Source organism: Grampus griseus (assembly GCF_964374135.1).
Source record: "Grampus griseus genome assembly, chromosome: X".
Taxonomy (NCBI): Eukaryota; Metazoa; Chordata; class Mammalia; order Artiodactyla; family Delphinidae; genus Grampus; species Grampus griseus.
Window position 1 is genome coordinate 17,434,681 of NC_138999.1, and position 14,567 is coordinate 17,449,247.

The 14,567-nt window shown below is 36.8% G+C and overlaps 1 protein-coding gene across 1 annotated transcript; it reads right to left on the reverse strand.

The window, feature by feature from the left end:
• Positions 1-5,117: 5,117 nt before the first annotated feature.
• LOC309839887 (ATP synthase subunit g, mitochondrial-like) lies at positions 5,118-5,429 on the reverse strand (the record flags this gene model as incomplete). Its single annotated transcript, XM_082681863.1, has 1 exon — positions 5,118-5,429. The coding sequence occupies one exon, from the start codon at positions 5,427-5,429 to the stop codon at positions 5,118-5,120; it is 312 nt and encodes a 103-aa protein (XP_082537989.1).
• Between the last annotated feature and the right edge of the window lie 9,138 nt (positions 5,430-14,567).

A 14,567-nucleotide genomic window follows, 5' to 3' on the forward strand; every position in this document is an offset into this window, starting at 1 on the left:
GAAACTGTGATTAAAATCTTCAAACAAACAAAAGTCCAGGACCAGATGGCTTCACAGGTGAGTTCTATCAAACATTTAGAGAAGAGCTAACACCCATCCTTCTCAGACTCTTTCAAAAAATTGCAGAGGAAGGAACACTCCCAAACTCATTCTATGAGGGCACCATCACCCTGATACCAAAACCAGACAAAGATACTACAAAAAAAGAAAATTACAGACCAATATCACTGATGAATATCGATGCAAAAATCCTCAACAAAATACTAGCAAACAGAATCCAACAACACATTAAAAGGATCATACACCATGATCAAGTGGGATTTATCCCAGGGATGCAAGGATTCTTCAATATACGCAAATCAATCAATGTGATACACCATATTAACAAATTGAAGAATAAAAACCATATGATCATCTCAATAGATGCAGAAAAAGCTTTTGACAAAATTCAACACCCATTTATGATAAAAACTCTCCGGGAAGTGGGCATAGAGGTAACCTACCTCAACATAATAAGGGAGGCCATATATGACAAACCCACAGCAAACATCATTCTCAATGGTGAAAAACTGGAAGCATTTCCTCTAAGATCAGGAAGAAGAAAAGGATGTCCACTCTCACCACTATTATTCAACATAGTTTTGGAAGTCCTAGCCATGGCAATCAGAGAAGAAAAAGAAATAAAAGGAATACAAATTGGAAAAGAAGAAGTAAAACTGTCACTGTTTGCAGATGACATGATACTATACATAGAGAATCCTAAAAATGCTACCAGAAAACTACTAGAGATAATCAATGAATTTGGTAAAGTAGCAGGATACAAAATTAATGCACAGAAATCTTTTGCATTCCTATACACTAATGATGAAAAATTTGAAAGAGAAATTAAGGAAACACTCCCAGTTACCACTGCAACAAAAAGAATAAAATACCTAGGAATAAACCTACCTAGGGAGACAAAAGACCTGTATGCAGAAAACTATAAGACACTGATGAAGGAAATTAAAGATGATACCAACAGATGGAGAGATATACCATATTCTTGGATTGGAAGAATCAATATTGTGAAAATGGCTATACTACCCAAAGCAATCTACAGATTCAATGAAATCCCTATCAAATTACCAATGGCTTTTTTCACGGAACTAGAACAAAAAATCTTAAAATTTGTACGGAGACACAAAAGACCCCGAATAGCCAAAGTAGTCTTGAGGGAAAAAAATGGAGCAGGAGAAATCAGACTCCCTGACTTCAGACTATACTACAAAGCTGCAGTAATCAAGACAATATGGTACTGGCATAAAAACACAAAAACAGATCAATGGAACAAGATAGAAAGCCCAAAGATAAACCAACGCACCTATGGTCAACTAATCTATGACAAAGGAGGCAAGGATATACAATGGAAAAAAGACAGTCTCTTCAATAAGTGGTGCTGGGAAAACTGGACGGCTACATGTAAAAGAATGAAATTAGAACACTCCCTAACACCATTTGACATAAATCACAGCAAAATCTTTTTTGATCCACCTCCTAGAGTAATGGAAATAAAAACAAAAATAAACAAATGGGACCTAATGAAACTTAAAAGCTTTTGCACAGCAAAGGAAACCATAAAAAAGACGAAAAGACAACCCTCAGAATGGGAGAAAATATTTGCAAACGAATCAATGGACAAAGGATTAATCTCCAAAATATATAAACAGTTCATGCAGCTCAAAATTAAAGAAACAAACAACCCAATGCAAAAATGGGCAGAAGACCTAAATAGACATTTCTCCAAAGAAGACATACAGATGGCCAAGAAACACATGAAAAGCTGCTCAACATCACTAATTATAAGAGAAATGGAAATCAAAACTACAATGAGGTATCACCTCACACCAGTTAGAATGGGCATCATCAGAAAATCTACAAACAACAAATGCTGGAGAGGGTGTGGAGAAAAGGGAACCCTCTTGCACTGTTGCTGGGAATGTACATTGATACAGCCACTATGGAGAACAGTATGGAGGTTCCTTAAAAAGCTAAAAATAGAATTACCATATGATCCAGCAATCCCAGTACTGGGCATATACCCAGAGAAAACCATAATTCAAAAAGACACATGCACCCCAGTGTTCATTGCAGCACTATTTACGATAGCCAGGTCATGGAAGCAACCTAAATGCCCATCGACAGACGAATGGATAAAGAAGATGTGGTACATATATACAATGGGATATTACTCAGCCATAAAAATGAATGAAATCGGATCATTTGTTGAGATGTGGATGGATCTAGAGACTGTCATACAGAGTGAAGTAAGTCAGAAAGAGAAAAACAAATATCATATATTAACGCATGTATGTGGAACCTAGAAAAATGGTACAGATAAACTGGTTTGTAGGGCAGAGTTTGAGACACAGATGTAGAGAACAAACGTATGGACACCAAGGGGGGAAAGCCACGGCGGGTGGTGCTGGTGGTGTGATGAACTGGGCAATTGGGATTGACATGTATACACTGATGTGTATAAAATGGATGACTAATAAGAACCTGCTGTATAAAAAAATAAATAAAATAAAATTTAAAAATTAAAAAAATTAAAAAAAATAAAGCTCAAAGGACTGGGAAAAAGAAAAAGAAAGGCAGCAGAACTGTTTCAGATTAAAGGCGACTAAAGCAATAAGACAATTAAATGTAATATGAGATCCTGGACAGGATCCTAGACTTTAAAAGAATTGCTATAAAAGGCATTATTCAATTGGCAAAACTGAAATGTGGATTATAGATTAAATAATAGTACTGTATCGATGTTAAATTTCTTGATTTTGATAATATGATTATGTAAGGTAATATTCTTGTTCTTGGGGTACATAGATTTATATATCTAGGCGTAAAGGGGCATGATTTCTGCAACTTACTCTGAAGTAATTCAGAAAAATATATATCAGTATCTATCTATCTATCTATCTATCTATCTATCTATCTATCTATCTATCTATCCATCCAGAGGCAGAGAGAATGATAAACTAAATGGGGAAGAATATTAACAACTAATGAATCTAGATAAAGAGCACATGGGAATTTTCCATACTATTTATGAACCTCTTATGTAAGGTTGAAATTATTTCCAAATAAAAAGTTTTTTAAAAAATTTAAAAAGATATTCTCTATACTTGGCATTAAGCATCAGTTGTCTCAAAAGTCTTGTATTGCCTCGCTTTCATCTTGTATGCACTGAAATTATTAGCATTGACACAAAAAATTCTTAACAGTGTCAAAGAACTGTAAAAACCTTATTACCTCTTTTAAGTTATGCAAAATTTACCTAAAATCTGTTGGATTTGAAATACGATTCACTGATGTCAATTTTAGAGACCAAGTTTATGTACTTACTCAGTGGATACTACAAATATTCTTTACTATTGTTGTGTGGGAACTTTTTGTTTGGTTCTTTAGCTTAATTCAATGTGCCCCATTCTGAGGAATATTAAAAATGGAAATGTTTTATCTAAGTATCATGTTTTAAAAGAACTTTTGGTTTGATTATTTGTAAGTGACATCATTTGAGACAACTGCTATTCTTAAGCATTGTTTTGGGGGGAGCATTATTGACATGTAGTAGGAGGAGGTCAGAATTGATAGACAGTGTGTGGGACAAACCTAACCATGAAAAATTATCTTCTGCATTACTTTCAATGTCCCACTGGACATTCATCATGGCAATAACCTGTTGATAATTATTAAATGTAGAGCATAATTCCATTTTTTAATTTAAAAAATATTTTGCACAGTTTTAATAATCACTGAATTTTCCAGGAATGTAAATGTCACTATCATATACATTGAGGAAAGAGTGAATTTTTAAAAAAATTATTAGAAACTGTTTACCAATCTGGAAAATCATGCCATCAATGGCAATGCCACTCATATTTGAGTGGCCAACACAACACACCTAAATCAGTCTGCATTATGAACCGGTCCCCATTATGGAGATTCCACTAACATACACGAATATAACTATATAGCCGTTATTTCAAAATGTCCAAAAGTTTTAAAGTTTCAACAATATTCAATTGCATATTGTCCTATTGCTTTTTTTAAAATTGAAAATGACCTGGTTTGGGCTTTTGGATATTATTATTGTTGTTGTTGTTGTTATTACTATCAATGTTATTTTTTAGACCAGCTTCAGGTTCACAGTAAAATTGAGCAGGAAATGCAGATATTTCTCGTATACTTCCTCCCCTGCACAGCCTCCCCCACTATCAACACCCCACATTAGAGTGTGGTATATTTGTTATAATCAGTGAACCTACACTGACACATCATTATCACCCTATATCCTTAGTTTATTTTTATTTTTTTATTTTTTATTTTTGGCCGCGCCCCGTGGCACAGAACTTCCCTGACCAGGGATCGAACCTGTGCCCCCTGCAGTGGAAGCATGAAGTCTTAACCACTGGACCACCAGGGAAGTCCCTAAATCCTTAGTTTATATTAGGATTCATGGTGATGTACATTGTTCTGTGGGTTTTGACAAATGTATAAGGACATGTATCCACCATTACAGTATTGTACAGAATAGTTTTACTGCCCTAAATATCCTTCTTTCCACCTATTCATCCCTCCCTCCCCTCTAACCTCTGGCCATCACTCATCTTTTTACGGTCTCCATGGTTTTGCCTTTTCCAGAACATTATATAGTTGGAATTAGAATGCTAAAACATATTGAATGTAGCCTTTTCAGATAGGCTCCTTTCACTTAGTAATATGCATTTAAAATTTCTTACTTCTTTTAAATCCAATTTCATTTATTATAAGTAGAAGTAAACATCTGACTCTTTGTAGTGTGATTGTGCTGAAACATTTACTTGAAATATATTTTATATTATAAATTACTTTCCTCTTATTTCTCCTTTAGATCACAGGATATTATGTAGATTTTTAAAACTTACTGTGAAGTTGGATTATATTACCCTTGAATTTCATCTCAGTAGAGCACAGAGGATGATATAAAATATTTCTCCTTTTCTTTTCTTTTTTTTTGACACATTGCCTTATTTTATTCAAATAGCAGTCTGCTCACACATGGTCCAAGAATACCCAAATAATAAAGCAAAGATTGGTCTTCAAACACCATAGCCAATGATGCCACGCTTGCCTACGATCTCGCCAACATAAAACCACATCCACACCTCAGTGGCCACCAAACCATTCAGTAGAGCTTCCTTAACTGTGAGCTGTTTGAAGCTACCAGTTTGAGCACTATTGATAATTTTTTTCAAGCTCTGAATAGCTGTAGGGATCTCAGCAGAGATTGGAGGAACCAGCTTATCCTTGGTGTAGTGCCAAAATGTGGCCAATCGAGGCTTTGAGTAAGTCACAGCAGCGTTGAACAGCACTGGGGCCTTCTCCGCGAGGTTATGGACAAACTGGGCCATGGTTCTAGGACGGAAAGCCTGTCACCCTGACTGGCCAGCTGAATCTCCTTCTTTTCTTAATTTTTTCATTTTATTTAAAAATTTTACAGCTTTATTGAGATATGATTGACAAATAAAAATTATATATGTTTAGGTTGTACAACATGATTTTCTTTAAGGCATACAATATGATGTGAATCTAAAAAAGTTGAACTCATAGAACCAGATTAGAATGGTGATTGACAGAGGCTGGGGTGGAAGAAATGAGGAGATGTTGGTCAAAGGATAAAAACTTTCAGTTATAAGATGAATAAATTCTGATGTACAGCATCAGATGTACTCTGATGTACTCTGTACATCAGATGGCTCTGATGTACAGCATGGTGATTATGGTTAATAAACTGTATTGTATAGTTGAAATTTGCAAAGAGAATGAATCATAAGTGTTCTCACTACACACACACCCAAAAATGGTAACTATGTGAGGTAATGGATGTGTTCATTAACTTGATTGTGATAATCATCCACAATGTATACATATATTAAATCATCACATTATAAAATATCTCTTTAAAAATGGAGTGAGCATTCTTCAAAATATTTAAAAATGAATTACTGTATGATCCAGCAATTCCACATCTGGGCATGTACCCAAAAGAATTGAAAGGGTCTCAAAGGGATATGTGTATACCTATATTCATAGCAGCATTACTCACAATAGCCAAAAGGTGGATGCAACCCAAGTGTCCATTGAGAGATGAATGAATAAGCAAAATGTGATATATATAATATCACACACACACACACACACACACACACACACACACACACATATGGTGAAATATTATTCAACCCTAAAAAGGAAGGAAATTCTGACATATGATTCAATATGGATGAAACTTGAGGATATTAAGTAAGTGAAATAAGCCAGTCACAAAAAGACAAATACTGTATGATTCCACTTATATAGGTACCTAGAATAGTCAAATTCATAGAGACAGAAAGTAGAATGATGGTTGCCCGGAGCCTGGGGGAGGAGGAATGAGGAGTAATTGTTTAATGGGTACGGAGTTTCAGTTTTGTCAGATGAAAAGAATCCTGGAGATTGGTTTCACAACAATGTGAATGTACTTAACATTACTGAACTGTGCACTTACAAATGGTTGAGATGGTACATTTTATGTTATGTGTATTTTACCACACACAAACAAAAAATAAACAAACCTAGGTGGAAGGGCATCGAGTATGATAGAGTTGAGATCCACTGCTCTGCAGGCTTGAAGGAGGGGCATGGTCTATAGTCTACTTGACCCCACTTCCCTATTCCCAGCAGGTTACACATCCTCCAGTGTGGAGACAAGGAACAGTGAAAGAGAAAAGTCATTTCTTTATATGACCACCAGTGGCAAGTTGATTGAGCTCATTGTGTAATTTTTCACTGAGCATTCATCCTATTGTCAAAAGACTTGGTGTGGCCAGGTGATGATCCCAACAGCCCTGCTGATGAAGGAATCACCTCCAAGCAGCTCCCCTGGGGGACTTAGCACAGCTGCTACCTGACTCTCAGCTGGGCGTCTCCCACCACATCCACATTCACCACTTTTCTGGAGCACCTCTGCTCCAAGTGAGCAGTATCCTAGCCATTCTGCATCCTGTCTCCGGGACCTGTTGGCACAGGAGGTACCCATCTTTCCATAAGCTTCAGAAAGTGAAAACTGGGAATTTGAATGGTCAGGCATTTTTTAAGAGATACTGTCTCTTGCACTTCCCATCTCTCCCCAGTACCTTAGGAGGCAGAGCAATATGACCAATGATAAAGATATCAGCTCCCACTTGTAGACCTACCCAAATATTGACTAGTTTTCTCAATATTGAGGGAGTAACCAAGAGTGACCCCCCTCCTGTTCTTTCTCAGGAAGGTGAGGTGAAGGGTTAATCTCCCTTTAGGAATACAGGAGGAACACAGGAATACATGAACACTGATCCAGGAATAGTGCTCAAGGTTTGTAATCATATTTCCATTTGCAGATGGACCCTAGGCATACCTCCAAGAGAACTGCTCTCTTCCGTCTCAGGTATCCCTAGTTTTTCTCTTTATGGAAAATGCCAGGTGGCATGGAATCTTTGAGCCAAAAACTAAGCCTTTTTTAAATCCAGTCTGGGAAAATTTGTCTTTGTTCCAAATAAGGCTTGATTTCAGCTATAATGTCTACTTTATTCTAAAATCTCTATAGAAGGAAAAGGTCTCAAACAGTCCCTCATGCCACTCGGTCACACAAGCCTCATCAACAGTGCTTTCTTGCAGATCTGCACCCTCCTAGTTATACTACTTCATCCTGTTTGTGCCTACTCTTGCTAGGGGCTGCCTGAATTTCACGCCCCCTACCCGCGCTACACACACACTCATATCTTGGCTTTCACAGCTTCCAGCTCCAGTTCATTGTTTAGACTAACCATTAGTCTGATCTTGCTTTAGAGTTCGGTTTCCTGCAGTGATTCATTCATTCATTTAGTTACACAAAAACATCCTTGGGGTTGGATGGGCTTTGCTCTAGGCTGCACAATCTAGAATACCTTAGCCGCAGCAGTTCTGATTCGCATGTCTTTCTTCCTGCCCCCCCGGCAGCAGCAAAGTTAGGCATGTAGTTCTCACCGGGAAGGTGTAAGCACAAGAATGAGTGAGCCAAATCCAGCAAGCACTTTTTAAGACTCTATCACATTTGCTAATCCCATTGGCCAAAGCATGTCATCATGACTAAATCCAGGGGTAAGGAATTATGTCCCAGCTCTGCTGGAAAGGACTGCAGAGTTATATGACAAAAGGTATAGATACAGGTAGAAGTGGAGAATTGGGGTCACTAATAGAATCTTTTGCACAACTACACCCACGTATCTGCCCAAACCACACTTCAGTTTGCCATGCCTTTTGGATGTTATTAAAGGTGACTTTCTCTGAGTAACTTTTCTCTTAATTTGCACTTAGGCTGCTCAAATTCCGTTTGTTCACCTCACAGTCGTGTTCACATCTTTGTCCTATATAGTGAAATACCAAAATATAGTAGAAGCATATTCTTAATCTTGTAAAGTTGTTTTAGGACTAGAAAGCAGCTTGTGGAAATATAATTAAAGACAAATGATTATTAAAGGATATTCTAGATCTGAATTTAAAAAATTACTTTATGTGCTATTTGATCAGTAGATGGCCTTTTGCCCAAGTCTACACCTTTGAATCAGGTTTGAGAATATGAACAACCCCAGGACACTCAAGGGGATGTAAAAATTTGAATGATGGGGCTCCCCATGCATTCTTTCATTGGGTGGTGATGAAAGAACTGGTAATTCTGAGATGATGTAAGTGGTTGACATGAACTCGAAGTCATCTCTTCCAGGCTGATTCAAGGAAGTTCACAGAGCACCTCTGTACTAATGCTCTTGGTGGGTTGGCATGAGATATTTTTGTGTTACAAAGGCAGTGGTAGAACCAAGTATGATCTTAGGAAGGTATGGTATGATGGAAAGATCGCTGAATTGGCAGCTTGGAACTCTGAATTCTAGACCCCGATAAGCCACGACGTTAGCTACGTATACTTAGATGAGTCTCTTCACCTTCCTGAATCTTAGCTTTCTCATTTGCAAATATAGAATGGTACTAGATATTCTTAAGGTTTTGCCTAGCTCCAAGATTCTATCATCCTAACGAGTATTACATATCTAACAATTGGAATCCTTTCCAATTGGTCCTAAGCATATCATAGTCGCTAAAAGGAAATCTAGGGATTTGCCAGAGTTTTATCCTCCTGTTTATTAATTATGTATGATGAAAAGATAACCTGTACCATAAATAATGTCCTCAGTCCTGTTGTATCTTGAAGCTAGACAGGAGTATATAACTTACTTAATACAAACTTGTCTTAACCACTAGAAAAACAGCTCAAAATGTATGCCCTACTGATAATGGGTTATCATTGTCATATTCATATGTAAAGAATCCTTTTTCCAAATGCATGCTGTAAATGATATAATGAAGGCCTTGCTAATGAATGGTGACCGGAGTATCTTTCACCACCTCAAGAACTGATTTTAAGCAAACAATGATGGTCTCTTTTTCAAATCCCCAGTGTTGTTATTTTAGTTACAAACAGAAAGGGATTGCAAAGATATTGTGATTGATTTGTTGGCAAGTTTACAGCCTCTATCAGGGATTTATCAGGTTTATATGGTTCCCTGTGGATTTCAGCAGCTAGAGTTATCCACTTATTTTCCAGTGCATTAGGTTGGTGGTATGATAGGCTGTCTTCAGATGTACGTTATATCTTCCATCCACTTCTTACTACCCTTAGTGAGTTAGATGTTTTTAGATTTACTGCCGCTTGAGCTCTTGGAATCCACACATTCACTCAGTAGTTCAGGTAAGCTCTATTACCAGAAGCCAAATGTTTTGGACACCTGGGAGTAAATGGTCATTATGAAAAAAATAAATTTTTCCCACATTACTCTATAAATAAAGGAGATAATGTCAGAGCACTTAGTACATTGTAAAACACTATGCAAAAGCATGTTACAATTCTCTTTTCATTTTTCATCTTTTGAACAAAGTTGTTCAGAATGGTAAAATTAACAAAATCTTTGTTTGTTCATACATGACTATTAGCTACTCTAGTTTTCACCACCAGTCGGACGTCTCTACATGCTATCTTTAACTAAAACACTGAAGTTGCCATATTTACTCTTTGGGCCTCACAACACATCTCTCCTTCTGTATGTAGTCTCTTTGTACGTGTGCATGTCTATAAATAAGTAAAAGCTTCACAATGCAAAAGAGCCACCATTCCCTGATTAAAGCCTTTTTGTCTTTTTTGTCCTTTAATTAAAATCTCACTCTAATCAAATACATTGAGTTTTAAGACATTTTTTTCTTGTCTCTTAAATTTTAAATGACCAAGAGATACATCTGTGGAAACACTTTTTAAATTTAGTCCTCTTATAAGTGCCAATCCCAGTATGACTCCATAGTCTTGCATTCAGGCTTAGAAAATTGTTTAATGTTACATTATGGAGTCCTCATTCTCTGTTTGATAAAATCCTTCCATGTTTATCCCTCTAAGATGCTGCTCTAAAATCACTCCTAGCTTTTGATGTTTCTTTAAATTTCTAAGGAGATACTGTATCATAGAAACGTGCTATGTTACCCAGCTCCTTTTTTTTTTTCTATCAAATCTATGTTAGGGAAAATCCACTTCTACATGTAACACCCTCAATGCTTCTATTACAGCATAAGCAAAATTGATATCCTAATTTATGCCCATCAGCTTAGACTAGGCTTTCTCAGCCTCAGTGCTATATACATTTTAAGCCAAATAATACTTTGCTATGAGGGCGGACCTGCACCTTATAGAATGTTCAGCAGCCTCCCAGGCCTCCACCCGTTAGATGCCAGTATCATCTCCCCCAAATTGTGACAACTAAAAATGTCTCCAAATGTCCCTGGGTCGGGGTGGGGGGGGCAACATTGCCCCTAACGGAGAACCACTGGCTTAGGTATATCAATCAGGCTATTCCTCAGCTCAGTTTTTATATTTTTAAAGGTGGAAGCTTTGATTTGCTCAATTTAACCTGTAATGTGTGATCATCCTCTGTTACTAAGACTCCAGGAGCTATTCTACTGCCTGGAGCAAACCGTTCATCTGCAGTAGAGACCATCTACTTACACAGGCTTACTGTGTGCTATTTATGCTATTACGTGCTACTTATACATTTTCTCATTTAGTTCTTCTGTTTCACATATGAAGAAACCAAGGCAGGAAACCTAATTTCCTGGAAATGTTTTATCCAGATTCTAGAAAAAGCAAATATTCTAGTCCTTTAAAACCCCTAAACTGTTTTTTCTTTCTTTGCTATGCTCATTTTGTGACTTTGAGCAACTTATTAAACCTCCAAATGCTTTAATTTTTGTCAATAGTGTTAGTTATTATCATTATTACCTATATAAATTATAACTTAAGAAAAAAATTACTCTCTGGCTTAGAATTCTACTTGAAACCTCCCTCAAAAGAAACTTTGGATTTTCATGTAGCTTGTTGACTTGCTATAATACTAGAGTTCCTTTTGTTTTCCCTCTCCTTGAAACTGCTGACATACTGGACACATAGACACTCAATAAATCCTTGCCAACTGACTGCATAAACAACCATGAGTAAATACAAATTGATTATCTATAGAAATTCAACATATTTTCCGCAAGGATATTAACAATTCTTGATATTCCACTGTTGATGATCCACTGTGAGTATTTGTGTGTTTTGACATATTTTAGCAGCTAATTTCTCTAAATCAGAGGGCTCCTATCAGCACTTTTTCCCAAAGTTCTGGGCTATCAGCAGTAGCTATTACTCACTTAGACCTCAATAGACATTAATTTTAAAATCTGAGACAACTTGCAGACAAAGGGGAAAGAGGGAGAACTCAGTCATCAATTTAGTTATGTGGAGCTGGCCTTATGAAACTGAACTTCATCTCGAACCCTTCTGTCTTCACTTTCTCAGGCTGCTGTACATGGTCTGTGGCCTCAGAATAATGATTAATCGCCTTCTGAAGGCTCCTGACGTGTGGTCCGAGGCAAATGAGGTATTACTATGTCACCAGAAGAGTGAATGGACGGTCACAGGAAGGCAAACAATGGCCAGCAGTATTGGTTACTACTTAATAATTGATAAATGGGATCGAGTGTTTTCTTTTCTCTGAAAGATGAAGGGTGAGGTTACTACAAGGCATTGGCAGGAAAGGTAAACATTAGGAAGAAAGGTACTGGGAACTTAGGACTGATTTAGGCAGGAAATGAGTTTAGCTACAGTAACATCCACTTTTGACAGCGCCTGCACAGCATGTGCCTGGCACAGCACCTGGAGAGGGAAAACATTTTGACTACATTTCTTTGAGGGAAAATAAGGAGTATTAGATTGCACCCTCAAAGGCAGATCTGCAATCCATCTCCTCAGGGCTTAATATGTGAATGCTTTTGGTTTGGACTGTATCTGAGTTTTAACCTGGTTCCATATTGATTATTAAGTGTTATTTTCTATCTAAAGAAGCTACTTTTTAGAACTGCATTGTTACCTCTGTATTTCCAGATTTGGGCAATATTCATTAAGAAGAACTATGAGCCTTTTGTCTTCAAGTCAATTAATGTTGTCCCTTAACACTGCCAAGAATAAACCATGCAAAGCTAACTGAGATAGTGTTCTCTCTTCTAGCACAGACAAGCAGAAGTTTATAGGGTCATTGCTAATTATTAGAGAAATGCAAATCAAAACTATAAGGAGGCATCACCTCACTCCGGTCAGAATGGCCATCATCAAAAAGTCTACAAACAACAAATGCTGGAGAGGGTGTGGAGAAAAAGGAAGACTCCTACACTGTTGGTGGGGATGTAAATTGGTGCAGCCACTATGGAGAACAGTATGGAGGTTACTTTAAAAACTAAAAATAGAGTTACCATATGATCCTGCAACCTCACTCCTGGGCATATATCCAGAAAAGATGAAAACTCTAATTCGAAAAGATACATGCACCCCAATGTTCATTGCAGCACTATTTACAACAGCCAAGACATGGAAGCAACCTAAATGTCCATCAACAGATGAATGGATAAAGGAGATATAGTGTATATATATACAATGGGATATTACTCATCCAAAAAAACAATGAAATAATGCCATTTGCAGCCACATGGATGGACCTAGAGATTATCATACCAAGTGAAGTAAGCCAGACAGAGAAAGACAAATATCATATGATATCGCCTATATGTGGAATCTGAAAAAAATGATACAAATGAATTTATTTACAAAACATAGACCCACAGACACAGAAAACAAATTTATGGTCACCAAAGGGGAAGTGGGGAGGGATAAATTAGGAGATTGGGATTAACATATACACACTACTATATATAAAATAGATAACCAACAAGGACCTACTGTATAGCACAGGGAACTATACTCAATATTTTGTAATAACCTATAAGGGAAAAGAATCTGAAAAATAATATATATACATTAAAAAGAAAATGAAAATTATTCTCTCTTTCATATTATAGTAAAGAGATAGGCCAAGTCTCATTTCCAGTAGCTCTCCCTTGAGTGAATACAGCTATAAACAGGAAACATGAGCTCAAGCACCCATTGGATGAAGAACAGTCAAGCTTTCTGGTAAAGCGATGCTCACAGACATGTATTCATGTTAAAAGCAGTTGTTTATGAAGACACCTTTTTCAATTACCTTGTAAATTAATGTTTAAAATCCTTGCAAGAAACACCATATGCTAGTCAAAGCACCTCCTTAGGTGGCTTAAGAAGTCAGCCCTGAAAATAAAGCCAGCATTCGTTAAGTCAAGAAACATTACTGTCAAATGCAAATGCCAAGGTTGATCTACAGGACAATCATACTCATGTAAAATTTTGTTATCGGTAAAATGAGAGAACTTTAAAAGATAAAATATAGAATGTTGAGCACATGGAATCAGAAGTGGTACTCAATTACTTCAGAATCATTTTTCCTTCCCCCCAAATATATAATGTTTCATGTATTTATATATACCTAAAACTTCTGAAGTTGTTTCTGGAACTTAAATATTTGCTACAGCATCTTATAGTTAATTAATGTTTGTATTTCTTTGTTTGATAGTTTTAATTAAGAAATGTGGGCTGTTCTTTAGTAACTAATAGATGCATAATGTCTATATTGATTTAAGATTCAGCAAAGGATTTGGAAGTTAGTCTATGTGATCTTAAAACAGAAATGCTTTAAGGTAAATTTCCAAAGCAGCTGTTCCCAATGTACTGGGGTTCTCAATTGTAAGTTAAGGATGATCACATAATGTGCTGGTTGAAAAATGTGTCTATATAGATTAAAGCAATGGAAGGAATGTTGTGTCAAGATGAACACATTGACTAAGTGCTTTGGGATCACTATTAGAAGCAGGGACAGGCAGCATTTGTAGAGGGCATGCAGTGTGACAGGCTTTACAGGTTTTATAATTAGCAGATAATAACATATATTCTCTCGTGGATTTATCCATTCCCCATTAGTATTTGGCAGGGATTTCCTAAACAAAATGGAAAACAACGAAATTTGTAGTCGGTGTCCCCAGACCCTCATTTT